Source organism: Oenanthe melanoleuca, chromosome 7, assembly GCF_029582105.1.
Source record: "Oenanthe melanoleuca isolate GR-GAL-2019-014 chromosome 7, OMel1.0, whole genome shotgun sequence".
NCBI lineage: Eukaryota > Metazoa > Chordata > Aves > Passeriformes > Muscicapidae > Oenanthe > Oenanthe melanoleuca.
In genome coordinates this window covers 3393004-3419030 of record NC_079341.1, presented here as the reverse complement: position 1 = coordinate 3419030, position 26027 = coordinate 3393004, and the positions used below count along the sequence as shown (strand labels likewise).

General features: G+C 43.4%; 2 protein-coding genes across 5 annotated transcripts in view; both read left to right on the top strand.

The window, feature by feature from the left end:
• The window catches only part of SPAG16 (sperm associated antigen 16), a 347846-nt gene extending 325965 nt beyond the window's left edge, over window positions 1–21881 (top strand). For all 3 annotated transcript variants that reach the window (XM_056496715.1, XM_056496713.1, XM_056496714.1), the window contains one exon: window positions 20969–21881. In XM_056496715.1, the coding sequence (XP_056352690.1) occupies window positions 20969–21150 (182 nt within the window). In that variant the 3' untranslated portion in view covers window positions 21151–21881. The remainder of the gene's footprint in view (window positions 1–20968) is intronic.
• An 863-nt stretch (window positions 21882–22744) lies between these two features.
• The window catches only part of VWC2L (von Willebrand factor C domain containing 2 like), a 43239-nt gene continuing 39956 nt past the window's right edge, over window positions 22745–26027 (top strand). For both annotated transcript variants that reach the window (XM_056496716.1, XM_056496717.1), the window contains exons 1-2: window positions 22745–23401; window positions 25475–25941. In XM_056496716.1, the coding sequence (XP_056352691.1) occupies window positions 25531–25941 (411 nt within the window). In that variant the 5' untranslated portion in view covers window positions 22745–23401; window positions 25475–25530. The remainder of the gene's footprint in view (window positions 23402–25474; window positions 25942–26027) is intronic.

Here is a 26027-nt window from a genome sequence, read left to right as displayed (position 1 = left end):
TTTATTTCTGAGGGAGCTAATCAGGAAACTGGCAGTGCTGTAAAGTGCTGCCGACCACCAGTTGCCTCCTGAGCAGCAAACACGGTGCAGAGTCAGTGTTTGTTTTGCCTGGGGCTGATCAGTTCCTCTGAAACGCCTCTGAGTGACAGCCCTGCTTCAGTCAGAGGGATTTTCAAGTGCTCAGAGGATGCTGCAGTTGTCTTGTTCTGCTGGGAGGGCTCTGGGACATTGTAACTCGCATTTATTTATTTTAACACCATTCTAGACCTTCCCATTTCACTTGTGAGACTCACAATGTGGGTTCAGGTCTTTCATGGCATGTCCTGGATATAGTTCTGGACTCTTGGATTGTTCATGGATTTCCCAACTCATTTTTGATTCTCCATCACATGCCTGATGCTAATGGGGGAAATGGTTTGCCAGGTAAAGCTTCAATATTTCCCTGACCACAGGCAGGTCAGTGACATGAACATCAAGGGGCTTTGCATATGTTTCCTTGTCATTGCCATGAGTCATTGTCAAGGACATCTGTTTTCAGCTTGAACTTCTACTGAGGTTGTGAGAAGTACCAGAAAGTGAAGCTTCCCACTTTCACAAAAAAAAAAAAAACTCTTCTCTCCCTGAAATCATGTTTGTCTTGTTTCCCACTGATGGGCAGCACAGCATATATAGCTCTCTGCACATCCTTAGGAAAAAAATTACAAAATGTTCTGTCAGGGAGGAGAGTACCAATAATGATACCTTGCTTCTTATTTTATAGTTGAATCTGTTGGGTTTGTTTCATATTGTTTCCCGTTATTTGAATTATTTTCCTAGCATGTTTGCTTTTCCAGTTGACATAATATTTTCTTGATCCATATTCCTTAATCCTTTGTCATCTTCCCCTTATTTATATTCACCTCTCCTTTCTCTGTATTTGAAAGGCTGCACTGAGCAGAGGGGCTGCCATTTGGATGGATCTGCTGGTGGCATCCAAGGGGAGGGATGGAGCTGTCCAGCTGTTAAGAGTCTTTCCTTGCAGCACACATGACAGACTTAAGACAAGCCCTAAGGAGTGTGTCTTTGAAATTTAATAACATAAGAAGAAAAATATTTCACACTTCACTAGCAAATCTAATGCTACACACTGAAAGCATTATGGAGCACTTTTTTTTTATTTTACTTTAATTTTTTTTAGCAAAGGAAGAGAGCTGGTTTATGAAAGTTGATTAAGAATGTGGCTTCCACACTGCTTCATTTTAGAAAATCATTCTGATGGCTGATGTGTGTTTTCCTGCACGTTTTAACTTTTGAAGTGTATTAATTTTCCCTGCTGGGGGAAGTGTCGTTCAAGAAGACTGGGGGAGGAGGGAGGGGGCCTGACATCCTTATTATACTGTCACAGAAAGACTGCTTCTTCAGACTCCTGAAGGTCTGTGTCTCTGCAAGAGTGACAGCCTAATAGGCTCTATTCTTAAATTAGAAGTATCCTTGATAGTGCACCAAGCAATTTATCTTTAAAATAAAAAGTGAAAAAAGTTCTGCTGATACACAGTTGCAGAAAGTCACTGGGAAAAAGCTGAATAAAATTGAATTCCTCCTATCTTGCAAAAATATAAACACAGAGTATTGACATGCTTGTCTCTGAGCACCCATATCTTCACAGATAGGACCAGATGTAATTACCGGCTTACAATGAATTTCATTCCCATCACAGAAGCTGGAGTCAGGAATATCATATGCTCCCAAGCCTCCAAGCAACTGCAGTATTTCCAGTGGGAATTACGACTTTTGATGACATGATCCATTATGGCATGAAATAAGTTCACACTGTTGCTTGTACCTGGGTGAAGCACAGGCAAGATTTAATAACATAGAAATAAATCAAATACCAGCCATATATTTATTCTCCTTCAGGTTCTAAGAGGAGAAACCTGGAGCTTAACAGTAGTGGGAATAGAGAGCACTGACTTGGAGGACTCAGTTTTGGTATTTGCCTCTGATGTCAAAATTTTGGAATCCAGCCATAGGTCAGAATGCAGGGAAAGATCCATGTGTGGATTTCAAAGAGTAACAGATAAGCTGCATAAGCATATGAGAAGCAAAAGCTTGGCTGGTGCAGGGAATTTGCCTGAACAGTTCAGCTCAGCAGTGAAATGCAGCTCAAATTCAGTGACACACCAACAGTCTGAGAAAAATCTCTGTTCTTTAAGGAAGTTGGATGTGTTCACAACATTGCCTTAGCTTTGTTTTGTCTTAAAATTACAGAAGGGATGGGAGGGAAATGGGAATGCTGACATGTGAAGTGATGGCAAGAACATATGGCAAACCCATCCACAGTTCATCTCAGGGTATCATTGTGCTTACTTGGGAAGCTGCTTTTCCTTACTCTGGAAATTCTGCTTAGCTTTCTAGTGCTTAGTACCTATCAGCAGAAATGCAGTTTCTCATTCCACTCCAGAAATGCAAGGCAGTGGGAATTATCCATTGTCTCTGGAGGATTCCCAGTGCTCTGTCCCCCATGGGTGATTCCAGGGACTGTCACTTGGATCTTTCTTCTCCCTTTCCCTGTGGCACATTCCCTGGGTTATTTCTGGGCACATGGTCAGCAGAGCACCCTCTGCTTCTGCAAGTGGCTGATGGTAAGAGCCATGAACCAGTAACATTTCAGTCTGACACCACCCCATAGCTCAGACATTCCATAATTCCTCTTCTGCAGCTGCCCACTCCAAATCTTCTTCCATGCTGGTGATTTTCACACAGCAGACAGAGGGAGAAAAGAGGGAAGAGAGGGAAGAGATGGGATGGGTGATCACACAATGGACAGCAGCAGAAGTAAGCAATGCCATTCCTGTTTTCACTGACTGTGCTCCCCACCCAGTGAGTCCCACAGACAGCAAAAGAGATTGTACCAAGAATTTGGGGTCCTTTTTGGGTCCACCTACACAGAGCTTGCCCCGTTCCCCCTCCACTTCCCACCTGGTTATTTTGAACCAGTCAGTTGTTCCTCCTCCTAAAAACACTCATCATCAACTACTCTTCCCCTTTTTTCCTGTTTATTTGCTTAATTTTTTTTACATCTTTAGATGCTAAGTGTTCATAGCCACAGTGTTGTGGGGTATTCACCATTAAAAAAAATAGCTGGTTTTATCCAGTAAAGGATCTCTCCCATTGCAGTCCTGCCTCTCTTCTTGCTGTTTCCTGCTCAACCCCTATGTAGCCTCAGCTCACTTAATCATGGTTTATTTTTTTAATATTGGCTGTATTTTGTTTTTTCACTAGTGAAAGAGCAAGCCCAGTTAAAACCAGGTTTCAGGTTTCTGTGCTTACCTTTGCTATAAAACCACAGTGAGCTGAATTTTAAGAAACAATCATTATTGTACATGAACAAATCTCTACTCAGGGTGCATTTCTTTTAATTATTGTCATATTGCAAACTTCTCCAGACTTTTAAACAATCAGCTCTCCAGATAAATCTTTGAAACAAGGAAGCTTCTCTCTTTGTGTGGGGCAGATAAGCAAGTTGCAGCTAATATCAATAAATAATATTAAGCTGCAGAGGCCATAATCTGTTTTCAGAGCACCTTAAGCTTGCAGCTTGAAGACAGGAAAAAGGGGGCATTGGTTTACCTCAGAGAAAGGTGAAGAATTTCAGTTAATCATGTGTGCATTCATACACTCAGGGAGGCAGTGACTACAGTTCCCTCAACAAGGGAATTCTACTTCTCCATTGGTAAGCTTTTCATCTTTGCCACACATAATGATGTTCATTTTCACTAAATAATTAATCCAAATACTGTGCAAGTTACCAAAGAAATCAAGATTGAAATACAATTGTGCAGAAGACAAATAGGTGTATGTGTTTCATATACAGGCAGTGGAGGATGCTAATAATTTGTAATATGCCTGGGTCTTTCAGGGGAATTAAAGTCTTACTCTACACATCCTATTGAGGCAGCTGGAGTGATGGGAACTGATCCATGTAGCACAAAGAGAATTTCAAAAGGAGATGTTCTGAGAAACAGATTCAAGTTCTAATCCTGAATGTGCCATTGACTTCTTCTGTTCATGCAGATCCAATACTCTACCGTTTTCGCTGACTTAAGTGTTTGAATTATTGATATTCACGTACTAAGGGAAAATGTGATTTTAATTTTTAAGTAGAGTCTCTCTTTAGCATCCAAAACAATGGAGTTCAGACTTTGTGGGCTTCTCTTTTAGTTTGTTTTTTTTTTTCCTCTGGTTTCCTTAATTGAGAAGAGATTTGACCCTTCTGTGAAAACTTTACACTTAAGGATTCCACCTTTCCTTAAATGTATCAGTGCATCCCACACAGGCCAGAGCAGCTCTGTGGTGTTTGCACAGGATGGCTTGATCACAGATGATGCTTCCTCCTGCATCTCAGTTCCTAAATCCCATTTCAAAGGTTTCTGGGAAGCCTTTCTCAGTGTTGGTGCTGCACAAGCCCCTCACCCCCAGTGTCTGCAAACAGAGGGAGGAGGATCTGTGATGCCATGGTGGGTGTGCATCAACCTGTACTCAGTATCCAACAACTTCACTAATTCAATTAGAAAATTAAATCCTGTTGCATTAAATAATTAAGGGGATTAAGTGATGCCCTCCCCAGTTCTTCAGTCACCTCCACATGTGTGTTCTAATAAAGTCCTGGAGCTGTTGTGTCTCTGGCAACTGATTCTTAGTTAATGCACTCTCACCATGATTGCTTTTTAATACAGAGGATTAGAAGATTATCTTTAAATTAAACTGTATTTCTAACAATAAAATGAATCACATGAATTATGTGTTAATCAGTAGATTATAAGAGTTAAATTATTTTCTCATATTAGATATTACAGATGCTTCATGTCTTTAAGACCTTAGATTTAATCAGTAATTTTCCCATGATCTATTGGGGTGCAAAACCAAAATTGTAACAAACAAACTGCTCCAATAGTAGGGATAGAAAGAGATAATATCAAATTATTTCTATTCATTATCATCTGTCTTTTGGAATTCTCATCCTTGTTATCCCAGACATACTAGCTCAGGAACAGCTGCAGTAAATACAGGAACTCGGATTTTCCTTAGTCTGGATCCCTTTTTGGAACTCCATTTCTGTCCCATTTGATTACCAGCTGCAAGGCACCAAAGTAGTTTGTTTGTTTGTTGTCTAGGACAGGCCAGTGATTCATCTTTCCAAGGAAGCATTGCTCATGGAAAGGGACTGGGGCAGTTCTTAGTGCACCAGGGGTATGAACCAGAAATATAATTGAGGGCTGGATGCCAAATGGAAACAGCTTTCAGCAGAAGCTGAGACTTTGGTGCCCCAGGTAATTCTGAAAGGCTGAGTTGCACACCAGGAATGAGGATGGAGTGAAGGTAAAGGTGGTGGCACAGCAGCTGCCTACAGAGGTGTTGGGATAAAACAAGAGCAATCAGTTTGACACAAGAGGCATTTTTCCCCTCTCTCTTGCCTTCTTGCTGACACATCTCTATCTGTGAATCTTCTGCAGTGTCTGTGCTGTTGAAATGTCTGAATTTGCAGTAAGTCCTGTGAAAGGCTGTTCTCTCAACAGCTATTACCAAGAGCATGAAGAACATTAAACATTATATTTGACATCAGTGGTTTCAATTGATCTCGTTCGAGTCTTCTGTGTTTTTGCAGAAAGCATCAATATTTGGGTTGCAGAACTTTTGAGTGTAAAGACTGCTGGGTGAATCAGGAAATGGGAAATTGAAAGCTAAACAGGTGGAAATGAAGAAGATGAAATACCTAAAGGAGTATAATGTCTTTGGAGAGAGGAGTTTGAATTGGTGTAGCTGGGGAATGGAGACCATTGAAAGGGGTGCAGTGAGAAGCTAAAGATGATTCACTGCAGACATCAGGGCTGAAATGATCTATATCTGGGATGTTTGATGAAAATGATTGAAGCTGATACTGAGGCTCTTGACCTGCTTATTGCTCATAAAGAATATGGAATTATGAAGAAAGCTCCATCACGAGATTTTTGGGTTATTTGGGATAAGATTGAGGCAGACCAGAAGCCTGGCTTGGAGAGAGTTTTCATGCTGAGTCTTCCCAAAGAGTATTTCATTTGAGCTCTGCTTTTATTGCACTCCTTGATTTTGCAAGCAGAAATGAGAACAAAGAAACAAACCCTTTAAAATGGAGCTCATCAGGCCAGATTTCAGTGTTGGCAGTATTGGCATCTGCTACTGCATTTGTATCTGACGTTAAAATCTTGGGCCTTAGCCAGTGAGCAGCAGTTTATGACCATCCTGGATAGAGTTCAGAGCTATGCTAAGTGGTTCCATTTGAAAGACATTTTTCAATTACAGAAAAACAATTTGGTGAAGAGGTTCTGTTCAGAAGTGCTTGCTGAAATTCCGTTTATGCAGCCTGGCATGGTTGCTTTGGTTATGTTGCTAAAGCTCTTGTGAAACCAGACCAATTCCCTGGCAAATGTATTACATAAAAAGATCAGTCTGAGTCTGAATCCAGCCTGTGGAGATACATATACATGGACAGACAGACAGACAGGCAGACAGATAGATAATGAGACTCAGAGAGAGGTTGGATATGAAAGTGGAGCCTCATTTTTCCCTTTAGTAATTGCTGCCATTGGAAATTCAGTCAAGCATTTCCAGCTTTTGAGAAACTCTAGAACCAGATGGGAGCCCTGTTTTAAAACAAATGTAATTTATTGAAGCTGCATCCATTTGCCGTTTTAACTCAAAGATCTGGACTCACAGTGCAAAGAAAGAACAGACACAATTGTCTAATGGAAATGTCAAATTAATTGAATTGTGGAGGTTATTAAAAGTTAATAACAAACATTAACACTATTAGGGAATCATCCATTCACCTGGAGCATACAGATGAAAGAGATCTGTATCCATGGGGATAGAATCACAGGAGTACAAGGTCATATTTAAAGCAAAAGCTCTCCCAGTGTGGAGGAACACAACATAACCCACAGCTTTCCTTGTGCACAAAATAAGATCCTGGGATTCTGCCCTCACACCATTGTTTGAATTCTTTGTGTATAAATGAAGAAGAAAGGCAAAGGCTGAAGTTTCTTTGGTGAGATGTGGCTGATAACCCGGTCCCACCATGGAGCCAAAGCTTTTCTTGGGCAGGGCCTGTGTCTGTGCTGGCCCAAAATATGTGGCACTGCAAGAGTAAGACTTGTGTTCTGACAAGGAAAATTGTGTACTGGAATAGCTCAGGTTAATTCCTGTAATTCCTCACAGGACTATGTCAGGACAGTATTATTAAGCAACTTATTAATTAAGAATAATACAGAAGGCATTTAAAATTTTGTGGAGGATGGAATTTCTGTACCATCATTTTTTGTCTCATTAGGATAGTCATGTAGATGATTTAGTAATCCAGGAGTTACAGGAGACTGGCTGTGTTGCTTATACTGGTTAGAAAGCTAAATGATGAAAATTTTATTTGGAAATCATCAGAAGAATGTGTAATCACAAAAAAAAACCTGTTCAAACCAGTGCTACAAGTTGGAAATGCTCATGAGCAGAGCAGGTTTAGTGTGGAGCTGTAAGTGGGGGAAGGATGAGTTATGCTGATGGATGGATGGATGGATGGATGGATGGATGGATGGATGGATGGATGGATGGATGAATGGATGATGGATGGATGGATGGATGGATGGATGGATGGATGGATGGATGGCCATGGAGCCACCTGAGGCACAAGTGAGAAAGTGAAGAATAAGGAGTGTGGAGTAAAGAACTGGACAGATGTAGCAGAGGGCATAGAAGAACCAGGCCAGACTGAGAACAAAGTCTGCAGGTAGGTGCTGACCTTCAGTACAAGAGGGAGGAAAATTATTGCAGGGGAAGGAAAAGAGCTATAAGCACAGCCTATGTTTTCAAAGAAAAGGAAAATAGCAAAATATTCACCAGCTTTTTGGGAAAATCAGGAGGAGACAGGAAGGTTGCAGAAAATTACATGTTTAGGCATGAAAACTATGCATTGGGATTTGCATTAAATTCTTCTCAGATCTTACAAGCTAGAATTACTTCCTATCACTGCAGGTTTGCCAAAATATAAAAGCAATGAGAAAAGATAATATGGTGGTGGAGGAGAACTGCAGTCTTCTTTCTTTTGCAGACTGTGACATCCTAAGTATTAGCCAGAGTCATCCAGCAGATGGGAAAGGTGGATGCCTCTATTTGACAGGGTTGCTTTGGAAACCTGGATTTAAATGAAATTAATTTAAGCTACCCATGCTTATGCAGTCCTAGGAAGGGGATGGATTGGATTTATAAAGCCTACCACCACAATTTTTGTGTGTAACTGGTTCTGTGAGCACAGGAAAGAGCAACTAACGTCTCCAAGCAATCAGTAGGATTGCAAATGGCAAGTTCAAGGAAAAGGCACACAGTTCAAGGGGTTCACCGTTAGATTTTATATCTTAATCTAATATATCAGAAACTACTTGGGTCTAATAGGACATTTTAATTTTGGAAACCTTTGCACGTCATGGACTTAGGCTTGAAAGAGCAGCCGGTCTGCCAGGTCTGAGACAAACTCATTCAGACTTGACCTATGCTGGCTTCTCAGGCAAGGCATGAATAATCCATAAAGAATTAAAACTATTTTTTGGCTGTGAATAAAAGCAGCAATGTCCCAGTCAGTCCAGGACAGCAAGTGAAACACAATTCATATCTTTCAGACACTTAAAGCAGAGGAGTCAAAAACGTTAACCCCGCTGAAAACCTTGGCAGGGAGCACTGCAAAGAGCTGCCTTCAAAGCACCATAAATCTGCAAAGCAACTGAAGTACCCTACAATTACCTTTGTTGTTTATTTAACTATCACTTAGCTGTAGTACTACAAGATATTCTGTGTATGCTCAGAACATCAGAGCTATATTAGCTGGGGATTCCTTTTCAGCACTCTCTAGCTCCGTCCCATTTCCTCACCATAGGTTTTTTTATTGGACGCTGTCCAGCACTTCAGCATTAGTGTCATAAATGCCATGATGACAGATGCAGTTTGTTACCTGACAGCAGCATCCATTCCAGGCAGGAGCAGCCAGCCCACACTCCCTACCCAGCCTGGGCCATGCCCTGAGGACAGGGGAGGGGGATTTGGCAGCCCAGGAGGGTGGTACTGTGTGTTATCCCCCAAGGTCCACTCGATGCTTTCTGCGCACACGGAGCCAGAAGAGCTTTTTTCAAGAATGCCCAAAGGCTCCACTGGACAAGCTATAGGAGTTTCCACCCCAGCCAGCCTCAAGAGATGAGCTGAACAAAGTGGTGATTCAGGTTTCTGTTGCAGATGGAGAGCTGAGGCCCGGGGAAATTAAATGAACTGTGCTGTCAGGCAGCAAAGCACTTATTGGAACTGATCTCCAAACTTGTCCTACCTCTGCTTCAGCCACAACTCTGTTGATTCTCCAGTAATGCTGTTGTGGGGTATTCGTGGATTGGCACAAAGAAAAGTTATTAGGTTCCTGCAGCAAATGTTCTTTAGCAATTAAAGCACTAAAGACCTAAATTTTTGTTCTCCTCTCTGCGAGCAGAAACTCCTGGAGCATCAATACAGTCACTTAAAGCTACACAACATTCAACCATCGTTCCCGGTGGCTTACCTGACTCATAGCACCTGGAAGTACACGCTTTGCTTATCACATTCTGTGTTCTTGGAATGGGCTTTCCTAAATCCATCACCCATGTGGCTTCTGTGGCACAGTGTCACACCTGTGATCAACTGGGCTGTTGGCAGCAGCAGAGACAGCTACATCTCAGCAGCACCTTGATCTGGGGGCTATAAAATCTTTTTTAACAGCTCTTCATTGATTTTTCTCTGTATCCAAGTGGAATACTAGAACAGGAGAGATTCAAAAAGGCCTCTCCCAGGATAATTTTTTGCCTAGGAACACTTAGTTCACTGGGGGACAACAGCCAAGCAGGATTATAGATGCTCTTATTCCTGTAAAGGGAGTGCTATAAACAGTTAAAGGCCACGGACTCTTCTGGTCTGATTTACTCTTGTCCTTCTTCTCAGCTTCATTTTAATATTAAATCAAAGGAGTTTTGCATTACAGAAAACTCACTGCCCACCAAGCTCATCTGCTCCATGAGTACACCCAAAGACAAAAGGGTCCTGGCACAGAGGGATTTATTTTAAGCAGCTGAGTTTCACCTACGCCTGTCACTGAGTAATTGTTACACCTACTACAGCTCCCCTCTGGGGAAAAAAAAAAAAAAAAAAAAAAAAAAGTCACAGAAGAAAGTTTAAGAAAACACTATATAAGCTTTGTAAAACATAAAGGCTTCATTTTACTTATAGAACTCCATGGGTTAGTGAGCCAGCTAACCTCTATGATAGATTGATGCCAGCAGCATTTTCTGGCATGGAACTCCAAGGGCATAAAAGTGAGGATTTCACAGTGGTATAAGGCTAATGATTAAAGTATATGTGATGGTAGTCACAGTAACAGCCCTGAACAGGGAAGCACCTGCCTTTCTCTCAGGTGTTTCGACAGCCTGATATTAAAGACCTGCAGGTGTCAGAAGATGTAGGAAATCAACTGGCCTTTCTGACAGGTTTTACAGCACAGTGTTTGTGCTGTCAAGGCAGTGAGTATGACAACCTGAGGAATGACAGTAATAGGAATGTTTAGTCAAAGGAGCAGCTGAACAGAGATGCCACTCTTGACAATAACCTGCTTAAGTTGAAGGGACACTCTTGGAGCTTGTACTTGGAGAAGATTTTATTAAGCCCAGTTTTCTACTTTGAGGTTTTTGTTTTGTTTTCAGTCTTTCTGTGTGTCCATCTGTCTGATTTTACTACCATGGTGAAGTACTAATCAGTTGTAATGTGGAAGAAAGATCAAAATCACTCTGCAACACTGCTTCACTTATAACATTGTGATAGTGTAGGCAACATCTGAAGGCTGCACTGATCAAGATTTAAAATCTCCAAATTTTTTTTTTGTCCTGGAAGTTTTATAAACAGACAAAAAGCCCAACTTGAGTTGGGAGAGCTGAAGTTTGAGCTTAAGGGTGGCCTTGAGCCCAATGTATTGACCATCTGAAAATGAGCTAATTTGTTCAAGCTAGCCATGGAATGAACAGAGAGTAGTGATGTGCAAAGCCCATTTTATCCAACTCTTATCTTTCCAGAGAAGATGCCCAGACGGCTACATCAGATGGGACACTGTCCAGCCAGGGGGGATCCTCAGCCTAAGCCGGAGGCACACAAAACACAGGTCAATCCTGGCTTTCCCAGTCACCTCAGCAGAGCTTTAACCCACCCCACATGAGTCTCCATGCCCCAGGAGCATCGTGTAGAAAAGGACTTGACTTGACAGAAACCAAGAGGATTCAATAATTATGATAACAGGAAGTTAGCTTTAAGGACAAAACATGAGTGTTTCCTGCTTGTTTGCTAGGAAAGACTGATGAGTGCAAAAAGCATTAAGATAACGACACTGAACCTCTCTTTAAGGAACATATTCAGAGGTAAAACACTTAAGCAGAACATTTTGAGGCAAAGTAAAATAAATATTACCTTCTCTTCAAAGTGCTTTTTCTCTGAAGCAGTAGTTTTCATGACTCTTGCTTAAAATCTGGAAGTAAGCTGAAGTTTGGCTTCTAGGTCTGTGTGCCATCCCCATCTCAGGCTTGGATCACCTGCAGCACTTATTAGCTGTGGTATAAGAACTGCCTCAAGGGTCAAGAGATTTGTGTAAAAAAAAAAAAAAGGAAGTGCTAATTACAGTCCATTCCAATAAGCTTAGAAATATAGCAGAGACAAGTCCATTATCTCAGAGTTAATAGGGTTACAAAATGTTGACGATGCACACGATCTGCTTTGCTATCAAATGTTACTGAAATTATGGATTGTTGCCACAGCATGAGAGTTACACCAAATGATGAAGACTTGGGTTTAATGGGGGTCATTGCCTATGTAAGTCTGGCTTTAGATGGTATTGAAGCCCCTGGATGGATACAGGTGCCTAGGTACATTTGCAGGTGCTCTGGTTTACATGTCTACCAGCAATGCAAGTTAGGGAATTCTCTTTAAAAATGTCTTTGAGGTGCCTGTTTGGAACTCCTGTGTGGGATTTAGTCTCACCCTGCCTGATCTGTCTGAGAAGGAGCTGTGGAGGTTCTTCTGTAGTCAGCACACAGAGCCAGCCATCTGCTGTCCCAGAGAGTCAGGGATCTCCTGTGAAATGGGAGTTTTCCTCTCTGGTGGCTGCAGAAGGAGCTGGATGAACTGAATCCACTGTGCAATGGCAAGGTCAGATGACATGAACCCCACCCCATGTCAAAAAGTGATTACACATCTGGTCATTCCCTTAGAGTTAATGGAAAGGATGATGCATATGCTGTCCAATGGAAAAATAAATCAGTGTTCATGTCCCAGTCTCATCTTCTGTAACACAAGCATATCCATCTTACTGTTTGAGAAGGGCAGGAGGATCAGGGAGGCTTTCACTGAATGGCTGCAGGCATCTCAAAGTGGGGAAAGGAGAAGGAACAGAGCATTAATACAAAGGTTGTCTTCTATTCTCTGAATGCTTTTAAACTGGTGTTAACATTAGTCAGAGCTATGTTGCTGCACACCTGGAATTTTTCGTCTCTTTATACACACTGAACTTCACTGAATTCTTAAAAGTGAGATATACCAATGCCTAAAACACATAGGGCTGCAGCCAAATAAGAAGTTCAGAGGAAAGCATGGTTTTGCATTCAAATCTATATTCAGGGACCTCACACGTAGCATACACTAGAATAATTTTCAATTTGTGGTGACAGAAATTTTGCTGTGACTTCATTTTTCTCAGTTAGCCCAACAGTAAGTGTTATTTTTCTTAATGAAAGTTTTTTAGTAAATGTAAGTGCAACTCTTGAAAAAACAAGAAAACCCCTAATTGTTCTGGAGATCATGCTACTTGCAGTACAGTACCTGGCATGCTGCTTCAAAATATATAAGTTTAACAGAAGACAAAAGCTTCTTCTTCAGAACAAGATCTGAATATGAACTGTAACCATGCTCTGGAGCATTTGCCATCACATAAAATGTGTTTCAGAAAATTTCTTTGCAAGCAAAGGTTCAGCTTGGCAACTCCTGCAGATAATTTTATGGTGATTTATTCGTTTTTGAATAGCATCAGATGATACTGATCTTTCCTCTTCTCCTCTGTTGCTTTCTTAAAATGTGACATTTTTGTCATGTTGTTGCCCTGGGCAGCACAAGCACAACTGCAGCAGCACCAGTAGTGATGACACTTCCTCAGGAGTTTCTCAGCCAACCTGCAGGGCTTCCTGGCAGCTCCCTGTGAATGCAGTGTCACTCTAAATCTGCCTTTTGGGATTTGTGATTTCAGAACAGCTTGGTTGGCCCAAGGTCCCACACTTGGTAGCAGTCAAAGGATTTTTGCCAGGATGACTTGGTCCTTTCTCATAGTTTTTTTCTTCCTCAAGGTAGATTCCCTTGGAAAGACAGACTAACACGTGTGCCCACATAGAGATATTCTAGGTAACACTGAAAGCTAGGCAAGTGCCTTCCTATTATATGCATTAAAATATTCTGCAGTGACAGACATTTTCATTTCAAAAAAGCCAGTCCTAGACAAGAAGGTGTTTTCCTTTTATTCTCAATATATTATTTTTAATATATTCAACATGCCTCGTTAGCACATCCAGAAAGGTTTTGACATCTTGAAGACTCTGCTTCAAAAGTTTCTGCTTTAATACTTTTTGCTTTGTTTTGAAACTACTTTAAAAATCCAAAATGACACCAAAAAGGCCAACTAAAATGTATTATAAACAAGATCAAGTCCAGCTGAAAGGGAGCTTTACAGTAATGGTCTGGGTCTAGAAATCCTTATAAAAAGGCTTTAAATTCTTTTATAGAAAGGATTTTCTTCTATCAGATAAATGCTTTCTTTGCTCTGAGTAACTTTCTGGTGATTTCTTGCTTGAAGAAGATTTGTCAAGTTCTGAGATCTGTTTAAGCTCCAGGAATAATGCCCTTTCATCTAGGTCACAGTTCCACAAACTAAGAAGTTAAGAGAAGTCCCCTTTTTCCATCAGACAAACATTACTCCACATCTTTATTCTTTGGAGGGAAATGAATCAGGCCACATCCCGCTCCACACTCACTTATCAGCCAGGCCAAATCTCTACATGCAGATTTTTAAAGATGTGAATTGAATTTCTGCTAACACACTGCTTGGGTTATTTGAGGTTTTTCTGTGTTCCAGGGGAATCACTTTTCCTTTGTAAATGTCTACTGAATAATTTGTCTGAGAAACTTCTCTGCCCCGACTTTCCTGTTTTTACATTTTTATGATACTTGGGTTCAGGACACCTGCACATGGCTATACTCAGCCTAAAAAGCTTCCTTTCAATTTAGCAGGCCTGACTGTTGCTATCCTGCTGAAAGCCAAACAAGCAATTTGCTCATTCCAAGACCTTGTGCTGTAAGTCCTTGTTGCAGTAATGACTCTGTTTGTGGTGCCCTGATCCTGCCTCATTTGAGCACATGGTTGCACTGAGTTGAATGACTTCACATGCACACGGTGAGTCACGAGCTTAAGTGCACTCTGAGATGAGCTAATTTTCCCTAATATGCTTTGCCAAATCTATATGTCTATTTAAATACTTCTGAGAAAGGGGAAAGAAAAAAGTCACTAGAGAGAATGACAAAAGGATTTTATTTTGGTACCAGTGTATTAAACACCTGTATCAGCAGATTCTTGGACGTCTTCTCTCTTTCCCAGCTTGTTGTTTGGTCTCCATTACTGAGAATATTTAGTGAATTGCTGCAAGTGAATTACAAACTGCTCAAGATTATTATTCTATGCCCTGTCCCTTGAAAGATCTAAATAGAGTGTGAAGACAAAGGGAGCAGGGGGTAATCATTATTTCCACAAGAATATATAGGATGTTTTACTCACATTTGGGAATGGAAGACTTATAGTAATGTCTAAAAAGTGCATTCCTAAGCAAAACATAGTCTACAAGAAATAGTTGTATTTGTTGAAAGCTGTTTGTAGAACAAACAAAATTGTCCACCATCTATTGTATGTTGAAATCAGTTGCCTGGTAAATAACATTCTGCTTAGTGTGACAGTAATGAAGAATTTTATCTACAGCCACTGCAACTGCAGTTTGCAGCCCTTGTAAATATTCCATTTACTTTTATGTAGGCAAGCACATGAACTGTTAGCCAGATTACTAAAGAGAGGGACTGGGTATTTTTGCCTTTCATACCTCACCTGAGAGGTGCCCAGTTCCTAGGAGACTCCTGGCTGAGGGATCCTGATGATGATGCAAATGGCTGCAGCTCCAATAATGACAAAAGACCTTAATTCAGAGGGAATGCAATCCATTAGGGCTGTGCAATTTGTAACATTACCATGAAGAGGCATTTCTTTTGAAAAGGGAAAGAAAATATGTTTGATGCAATGTGTTATGTAAGGGATTGGTAGCCTTTGGTAAGTAAGATTCAAAAATCCCCACTTATCTTAAAACATATTCCATTGACTAACAATCATGTGCCAAAATTAAGCTAAAATACATTCTGACTATTCTTGAACAGAGTTTAAAAGTTCTGAGTAATGACAATTGGTTGAACCATTAATGTAAGTCCTTAAAATATAAGTAGTTTCTTGATACCTTCCACTTTGGGTCATCTTTCTTTGGAAAAAAACCCACACAACAAAACCAGATGCTGCTCTACATGCATAGGAGAAATCAATGGATGGGATCAATATTCCCTCCACAGGTAATAAATGCTGAGAAGCATTTCTGTCTATCTAAATTGATCCTAGAGAATTCTTTAAATTGGTTCTGATGTGTATAAAAACCATTTCCCTATTGATCAAAGCTTTTCTTGCTTGCTTTCTTTGATATGTTATTTCATCTCTGCCATCAGGAATGGTCTCAGGCTTCTGTATGCAGTTATGATAAACAGAATTTCTTCAATCCACACAAGACTTTTTCTTTTTAATTTAAACCCAGAAATAGCTGGGTTTGTCTTTGAAGGTGGATGCTTTGCTTACAGTTAGGCAGTGCAAGTAATTTTTAAATTAGGGAAGTTATCACATCAGAATTATTAGCAAGGAAGTTTAAAGTAACTGCTGTACTTTTTCTAGAAACAACTGCCCAAATCCTGCTCCTCCACTACTCTGTTGTCTCTGAGAGGATGAGCTGCTGGAGCAGAGAGGAGAATTTTTGATCTGTCACTGTCTTTGTTCTGCCCATGTTTGAGCAGAAGAGTTTGCCTGAGCTGCTGAGTCTATGGAAAATGTTACTGGGAGCGAGCAAACAGTGCCAGTTTTCAGGAAGGATGTCTCAGCCTCATGTGCCTGGGGAGCTGTGGAGGCAAGTGACTTTTTTACAAAACTATTTTATTAGCACTGAAACTGCTGGACTGCTCCAGAAACATGAAATATATAGTGATGGGCTAAAACAGAACTTTTCAGAGTGTTTCACAATGGAATGTTACAGAATTAGTAAATTAATTTGCCCAAAGAAAAGTTAAATGCTTTAATGGGCAGATAAAAAGGCTCACCAGTGAGGAGTGGTGGTGGTTTGCTCCAAAGCTGTCACAGTTTCCAGCTGTTTGGACATGCAGAGCAGTGTGTAGTGTGGTCCTGGCAAGGTTTCACTCAAAATTCATTCTACAAAGACAGTAATCATGGCTGTGATTTCTGTTAGGCTCTTATGAAATATAAATTGTCAAACTGTCTTTTGACAAGTACAGGCTTTGTTCCTCTTACCCCAAGTAATCTGAAGCTATCAACCCAGCAAATTAGTCTTGTCTAGTTCTGTCTTCTGAAGAAATGCAGTAACAAATTAGATTGCTTCAACACTCCTGCACTATTTTAAATTTATCCACCAGTTCAAATTAGGAGATGGTTTTGATCCTGTATTCACAAGAGGGGCTTTGGTTCCTTAGGATTCCTTTGCTTGGTATGCAAAGTTCCTTGCAGATGAGAAAGATCACGTTGGTTATTTATATCTAACACAACTGAGCTTCACTGAATGCAATAACTTTGCTTTTAAGTTCACATGTTTAGGTCAGTATGGACATTCCAGTAAATTTCGTGGGATTTTTGCCAGATTCCTGCTTTTGGCACTTTATGGCTACAGCCTTTATCAACCTCATAGCTTTATGTACATTTGGAAAATTTACAAGAACAGATTTTCATACAAAATAATTAATTCTTCAGAGTGGGGTGTGTATCCTAAATGTAAAAAATAAAAAAATAATCAAATAGTACTATCTCTGTGATACTAAATGATTTTGGGGTTAAGCTCTGGTCTCAAAACAATGTAGATATAGAGTAGCAGGAATAGTTCTTCTAGAAGGGCATGGATGATTTTTATTGTTTTAAGTACAGATGTATTTCCAGCCCAAACAGCAGCACTGCACTTGTAATTAATCAATGTCTAAAACCAAGAGCATTGCCAGTCCAGAGACAGAAGAACAGAGCTTTTCTCTGTAGGACACTGGGACTGGAAACTTACAGCAGTACTTAACTCCAGTGCTGGAGAAAAAAAAGGGAGCTGAAAGTGCAGTGATTCCCCAGAGTAAATTCAGTCTGGTCCAAGCAGAAAGGTGACTGTCCAGAGATTGCAAATTCTGGGTGAGGTGGGACTCAGAGGAGCATTTTCATGGAAACCCTGGGGGATAATCTGAGGTCTGCATTTCTCTGTGGATCCCCAAGGAAGGACTGAAGCCTGAGGTTTACAGGTGGATTAAGGACCATCAGCCAAGTACATTTTAATGCACAGTTTTTTGTTTGTACCTTTAATTGGCTTTGCTACCTTTCTTTACCTTTTCCAACTCACTGCATCATTTTTGAAGCAAGTGTCCAGATGGTCAGAGCTTATGTTATTCTAAGGACATAATGGGGGTACATCAGAGGAATTAGTACTTGTGTTCTAACAATGGGCAATAGCAAATCAGCTGTGGTTAGTACAAAGGCTGCTGCTGTAGGGTCTCTTTGTGATGGCAACGTGCTTTGTCACCACTCCTTGTCTGCCAGGTTGAGGAATAGGGCTCTATTATATAGAGCTCAGGATTGGCGTGGGACCAGCCAGAGAAAAGCTTGATTTTGTCTCCCCATGTTGCCACATGCACCAACAGATCCAGAGCAGGTTCTGGAAGCCTTGTGAGCTGGAGATCTAGAGCCTGTGAGATGTAGAGGTCAGAGTCTTGGAGACTTTGCATCTTCTAAGCAGATTTTATTCATTTCAATGCAAATGAGCCTAACTGCTCAGTTCAGTGAGTTTGCATAGACCAGCCCCACCTGACAGCTGGGTCAAAGGTATGAAGAACAACCTCTCTTCAGGCTTTTATCTTCCTCCAGTGTTATATCAAAGTGCCTTTGTCAGTGACAAGTAAGTATCCTTCATTAAAATACAGCTTTGCATCACAATTATGTAGTAGTTTTTGTTTGCTTTCTTAATTGGAGAAAATTTTCAAAGAGCAATAAAACACAATTTGTTCCATCTTCCCAAAATGAAACGTCTCCTTTCAGAAGGAAGGAGGGAGTAAATTTACATTATAATGAGCAAATTGTTATGGGCTCGTAGATCAGCGTTGACATAAAGGGTGAAGGAAATGAGATGTTGTCATTTTGTGCATTCCCCCTTGCATGCATCTGCCTGTGCATCCTGCTGCTACTGAGCCAGCAAGTGCCTGTACTCATGGTCAGCGATAGCAACACATGCCAACTCAGGGAAATATTCCAGTGACATGAATCACTCTTCACAGGGCTGCCAAGTGCACCTCCATGTTCTCCCCAGTGGGCGCTAGAGATGGAGGCAGTGCAGGGCACTACTGCCCCTCCCAGCTGGCTGGTTTTTACTGACACTCTCTGTTTTTCTCTTGGCTTTGTCGCTCCCCAGGACTGTCGGAATTCTGGTATGGACTGACAGGATGAGTGCTCTGGTTTTGCTTCAGGCATGTGACTCACCTAGCAAAGCATGCAGAAAAATGCAGGATTGGGGTCTGCCCCTGCCCTGCTCAGCCCAGGGAGTGAATGAGCTGTAGCTTTGTCTCAGTTCCACACTTTGTCTCAGTCCTGCCCTGACTTTCTCGAAGTGGACTGCAGCTGTCCAAACCTTTTGTCCTGACTGTCTCTCTCTGTAACAACTGGGTTTGCTAGTGGTTTTGAGAAGCTGGAAGTGACATTAACCCCCTGCCCAGCTGTTGTGGTGTCAGGGCTGCAGGCAAAATGGCATTTGTTTGGCTCCTGGAGAAGCCATCCAGCGATTGCCTGGAGAGTCTCGCTGCAAGTGCAATCCATATGCAATGCTTCTGTCAGCAAAGACTTGCTGGAGGAGAGTTTATAATAAATATTCACATCTGCTGCTTTGGACACTCTAATCCATCCTACAGATATTTGCTGTGTCAGGCTTTGTTCTAGATGAAGAAACTGGGTAGTTATAAAGGTTTGCAAATAGGGCATATTTATCATGGTTAGCTCTACTTCCTAGTTCCCTTTCTTGCACAAATATCCATGACCACACTAAGCATAAGTTGTTAAGTATTCTCAGTGCATTTGTAAGCTGTTTCAGGCTACGTGTTTCTTTTGATAAATGGCAAAATGAAGCCATCAGATCTTCATGAACAGAGCAGAGAACATCATTGTTATGACCTAGTTTGAATGGAGGAACAATATATTCTCTGGATGAACTGTATATCACATAGGCACACCCAGGACCCTAAAGTGTTAAAACTGGGATAAATTCCTCCATGTTCATGTCTGTTGGGCAGTATGTTCCCATTGGCTACTTGGTGAATAACCTGAGTTACTAAAAATAGAAAAATATCTCCTGTTTTTCATAATCTTCCCAAAATTATGACCTTGGAGCCAGATAGACTTTGTCAGTGTCAATATTAATTATCCTTCTGCTGGTGATGTCTTTGCTTTCAGAGAGAAAAATCTTGATACATAAGAAGAGCTGTAATCACTTGGAGGGTGAACTTGTTCCAAATAGAAAAAGGTGTTTGAAGATCATGACTGACAGTACAGTGATCCTGTTGTTGTTAGGGCCACATCAGCTTTGAAATGAATGTATTGATTTTTTTTTTTTTGGTACTCATGATTATTATGGTTAATTTCTAACGAATCTTTAACCGGAGGCTGGGTAAGTAAGAGGTGCTAAAAGCATATCACTTACCAGCTATTACCTCTGCTTTTATTGAAGCAGGAAGATAATAAAGTTATAAACACATTCTGCTTCCTTAAAAGTGTTGAAAACTGAGTCCATTTGATTTACAAAAAGGCACGTGGAAACTGAGAACTCCTTAGAAGCTTTTTTAGGTTTTATTTTATTTTTTCTACTGTTAAACTCTGTTCTATACTAAGGATTTCATGAACATTTTTTCCCTAAGGATATAAGGAAGCAAGCACTCAGTTCAGTTAGATGCCTGACCTTCTGGAAATTCAGCTGAAAACTCACATCCTCATGTCTTAGAGTGGTACAAGAAAAGCAGTGTCAAAAGCATGGTCTGATGTTGATACCTCCAGGTATTAGGAGAGCATCTACTCTTCTGGTGCTCAGTCTGTGTGTCAGAAATTGTCCCTGAATAATTGTATCCAAATATAAGTGATGGTCCTAGAGTTCCAGAGTTCCTTTCTTGAACCAGAGTTCAAGAAAAGTTTGGACAACACTCTTGGGCACACAGTATGATCCTTGTGGTGTCCTGTGCAGGGCCAGGAGTTGGACTCCATGATCCTTGTGGGTCTCTTCCAACTCAGCAGATTCTGTGATTCCGTGAAAGTAGCCAGGCTCTTTGTGAGGAGAACATGAGGTCTCCAGACTGGCCTAATCGCTCCAAAATCTAATCTCACTGTTACTGATCCATTAACTTCCTGTTAATTTATCTCAGAAAACAGGAAAGCCACCATCTCAAAACTTACAGCACCTCTCTCTCGTGTATCCTTTGCCAACCTCGATGCCTTTGCTGTGTGTTTCAGGTGGCCTGGTGGCTCTGGCCAGCAGCGAGGGCTCCGTGAAGGTGCTGTGCCTGGCCGTGGGCCAGCTCTCCATCCTGCGCGGCCCCGGGGTGGAGGTGCGCTGCGTGCGCTTCCACAGCCAGGAGCACCTGCTGTCAGCGGGCGCCGACGGCAGGGTGTGCATCTGGACCTGGGCGCAGTGACACAGCTGGAACCGGGCGCGGTGACACAGCTGGAACTGGGTGCAGTGACACACCTGCACCTGGATTCAGTGACACACCTGCACCTGGGCATGGTGACACACCTGCACCTGGGCACGGTGATACACCTGGCCCTGGGCACAGTGATACACCTGCACCTGGGCATGGTGACACACCTGCACCTGGGCACGGTGATACACCTGGCCCTGGGCACAATGACCCACCTGGCTCTGGGTGCAGTGACACACCTGGCCCTGGGCACAGTGATACACCTGCACCTGGATTCAGTGACACACCTGGCCCTGAGCACAGTGATACACCTGCACCTGGGCTCAGTGACACACCTGCACCTGGATTCAGTGACACACCTGTACCTAGATTCAGTGATACACCTGCACCTGGATTCAGTGACACACCTGTACCTAGATTCAGTGATACACCTGCACCTGGATTCAGTGACACACCTGTACCTAGATTCAGTGATACACCTGCACCTGGATTCAGTGAGACACCTGCACCTGGGCTCAGTGAGACACCTGCACCTGGGCTCAGTGACACACCTGCACCTGGGCTCAGTGACACACCTGGCCCTCATTGGCTTCCCCAAGAGCAGTCTGACAGCGGCACTGCAGCCTTATAGCTTCATAGCTCGTGCTTGCACTATTCAGGGAATATTCACCCAAACGCAGCATTATTTGGCATTTTATCCAAATAAACCTCTCAGTTTCTCCTTCTTTCTGCTGCCACCGTATTTTCCCCAGCACCAAGAATCTCTCTTTTGGTGGTTTCTGGAGAAGCAGCTTTACAATGACGCCTAATGCCAACGCAGCCGAATTGCAAGGAGATTGATTTTTAATGTAGCGCAGCACGAGCCACGGGAGCCGGGGCGCCCCTTCCCCGGCGCAGCCGCCTGTGGGAAGATGAGGCGAAGTTTCCACAATGCGGCCATAGGGGATGTTTTCCGGGACACCACCGGGGCAGCGGCGATGAGCCGGAGCCGGGGGGCGCGGAGGGGCTGAGAGAAGCCCCGACCCGCGGATCTGAGGGGAACTGGGCTGAGCGGAGCCCCAGCCGGTGGATCTGAGGGGAACCGGGATGAGGGGAGCCCCAGCCGGTGGATCTGAGGGGAACCGGGCTGAGGGGAGCCTGGCTGAGGGGAGACACAGCCGGTGCATCTGAGGGGAACCGAACTGAGGGGAGACACAGCCGGTGGATCTGAGGGGAACCGCGGCTGAGGAGAAACCGGGCTGAGGGCAGCCCCAGCCGGTGGATCTGAGGCGAGAGCGGGGCCTAAAGGAGCTGGGCTGAGGGGAGCTGAGGGGAGCCGGGCTGAGGAGAGCTCCAGCCAGTGGATCTGAGGGGAACCGGGCTGAAGGAAGCCGGGTTGACGGGAGCTGCAGCCTGTGGATCTGAGGGGAACCGGGCTGTAGGAAGCCGGGTTGAGGGGAGCCCCAGCCGGTGGATCTGAGGGGAGCCGGAGGATCTGAGGGGACCGGCAGCTCTGAGGAGAGCCGTCGCCCCAACCGGCGGCAGGCGGAGCAGCGGCCGAGGCGGGAGCGCCCCGCCCCTGCATTATTTTTTGGGTTTTACCCCCCAGGCTCTTCTCTCTTCTTCTTTTTTTTTTTTTTTTTTTTTTTTTTTTTTTTTTTAAACCGCCACCCCTCTAAAACCCAAATTAATCCTGATAAGGGCAGGCAGGCAGCGCGGAGCCGCGCGGCGCGGGCATGGCCGGCGCCCGGGCCGGGGAGTCCCCGGAGGGGCGCGGGGGCCGCCCGCCCGCCGGGCGCGGGGCTCCTGCGCCCGCCCTCCCCCGCCTGCCTCCCGCCTAACCCGCCATCGCTCCCCCCCTTCCCCCGCCGAGGCGAAGCCGGAGCCGCAGGAGATCCGCCGGGCGCAGGGAGGGGACAGGGATGGGTTGTTTTCTCTCCCCCGCCCGCCCCGAGACCTGAGGAGATGCAGCCCAAGTTCGCCGCGATGACTCTGCTGCTGGCACCGGGGATTCTCCGCGGCGTCGCAGCCTCCGGACCGCCCGAATCCTGCTCCCTCTGAATCGCCGGGTTAAAGCTCAGTTCTCATGTTGTGGTTGCTGGGCTGCCGCGCTCCCGTTTTGCGATGGGAGGTGGAGGAAAAGGGATTGTCCGTGAGTCAACACCGAAAACGTGATTAGGAGGAACTGCTTTCACTAATCTGTTTCTAACCTTTCAGTCCATGTTGGCCTGTGACCCCTCTCAGCTTTCACATCCAGCCTGATCAGGTAGGTGTGAATTACTCACTTGGGGTGAGGGAAGGCGGATGGATAACATTTCAGAGACTTACCTACGATCCTGGCCTCTCTCAGGATGAGAAATGATGAGAAAGTTCAAGCTGTAAACTAATTCTGAGCCAAGGAGCATTTGTTTACTTGTTGAAATCTGTTCGTGCAAGACGTCTGCAGTCTGTCTGATTTCCAGGATCGAGCCGAGTGCCTGTGAGTTGCTGTGGGACATCTCAGCTGCTGTAGCAAAATCTAGTGCTCTTATTTATGATCTGGGAACAACTTTTATATACATATATGTGTATACACGCACATTGTTTCGAGAGCTTCCTCATCAAACTCCAGCAGATTCTCACAATTGTTTCACATTTCCTCAGATATTAATTACTTTGTTTGCTGCTTTTTTTTTTTCCCTAAATGCCTACAAATCTGCAGTGTTGCAACCTACCTGTAGCGTTAGGTGGGGAGATTCTCTGCTCTGTAGATATGTAAAGCAGCCGTATCTGCATGAATCGCTGGATTTCCAAACAGCATGTTAGAGTAGATATTGCTGATAGGAGTAACAAGAGGGTGCATAGTCCTCGTGATGGAAACACAGCTAGTACTTCAATTAAGAAGATATCTTTTCGAATTTGATAAACCTTGTGTAATATCCGGTGTCTCCCTCTGTTGTGGCTTCGGAAAAACTGCTTGGTCAACAGGATCCTTTAGCTGCTTCTCTGGGATTAAAGCTTTCTCCTCCTGCTGCTGCTTTTTTGCTTCAGTTAAGGGAGAATTAGTTGCTGAACATCTGCAGTCCACCAAAAATGCCAATATATAAAAACGTCTCCCGGAGGGGTGGAGGGGAATGCTCCCTGTGTGTGTAGGTTAATGCATGTTTGTGTAGACTCCGTGTGCCTGTGTGTGCATGCTCTGGGAATGGAGGAAAAGAAGGGATGACACACACACCCCAACAGTCCTTTTTTTATTTGTTTGTGCCAGCATCTACCTCCGTAGTTCTGCAGTCCGTGTAATGCTGCTATTTCATCTCATTTAAAAGTTTCCTTTAATACTTCGCCCAGGTTTTTTTAAGAGGGGTCAGAAACCAGTTTGCTGCCGGGCTTGCACTGGTGCGTGGGCAGGTCGGTGGCAGTGATGTGGCACTGTGGGCAGCCAGAAGTGCTCCCAAGACACCGGCACGGAGCCTTCTCCTGGCGCCGGCTCTCCCGGGGTCAGTCACAGCCCGTGTCCCCGCCGGGATCTGTCCTCTCTCCTCCACTTCAGCACAGCTCGCCGGAGGTCGGGCCGTGCTGCATCGCTCCCGAAGTTTTAGAAAGGCTCCAGCTCAATCAGGCCGTCACATTTCAGTGGCTCCGTGCATTATGCAGGCATTTAAGGTCCTGCACTCCACGGTTTTTTTGCTGGGAATTACTGAAATGCTGAATAATGGAGCAGGTGAATTGCATCTTTGCAACGTACCTGCTGCAGGCTGGGCTTTGTTGGTAGCCCAGGAAGTCCCTCTTCAGAAATGCTGTAAATTAGATTCTGTACTACCCCACCTCTCGCAGCACAAGTTTAACCCACCACCCAGATCTGACAGCAGATTATGCTTAACTCCTTTTTCAGCTCGGGTTTCCCACCTCGGTTTAATGAAGTGGGCTGTGCTCCATACGTAGCACCAAGGGACAGTGCCCACCACAGGAGGTTTAGACCATTCTTAAACTTGGCTTCAAAACCCTCTGAGTGCCCATCACCATGCGATTTCAGGCAGCTGGTTTAATTTCTGGTGCATCCAAAAACTCAACTGCAAAAATGAGGAGAGGAAAAATTAGATGATTCTGTGACCCACCATTCCTTCAGAGGTATTTTATGGTCATATGCTGCCAGGCATGTGTGTCTAATTTAGGTATTTCACGTGCTGTGTTCTCTTTACCAATGATTAAGAAGAGGTTTAATTCAAATAAAACAGTGATAGTTATCAGTGCAGTTTATAAACTCAGATTTATTCTTCAGCACTGGTTGAAACAATGACTTTTATAAGTCAATATTCCTTGAATTTTGAGTTTTTTCTCACTTTAAGCTGTTTGTTTTCAGACCACAACACTGGTCTCCCTATGGAAGCAACTGTTTGTATTTGGCTTTGAGGTCCCATGGAGAAGCCGAGGAGGGGGATGGCTCTTCATATCCATGAAGCCTGGATACTTCTGTTTGTGCTCCCTGGTTTGGTCACTCCAGCTGCCATCAATCACGAAGATTACCCCGCTGATGAAGGGGACCAGGCCTCCAGTAATGACAATCTGATCTTCGATGATTACCGGGGGAAGGGCTGTGTGGATGACAGTGGCTTTGTGTACAAACTGGGAGAACGTTTTTTCCCAGGGCACTCCAACTGTCCCTGTGTCTGTACTGAGGATGGACCTGTTTGTGATCAACCAGAATGCCCTAAAATCCACCCAAAGTGCACAAAAGTGGAACACAATGGATGCTGTCCAGAATGCAAAGAAGTGAAAAACTTTTGTGAATATCATGGGAAAAATTACAAAATCTTGGAGGAATTTAAGGTATGGAAGCCTTTCTTCAGTATTTCATATCAGTATGCTTTAGGAATTGCATTTTTGTTGGGAGCTCTCAAAGGCACTCAGTATTT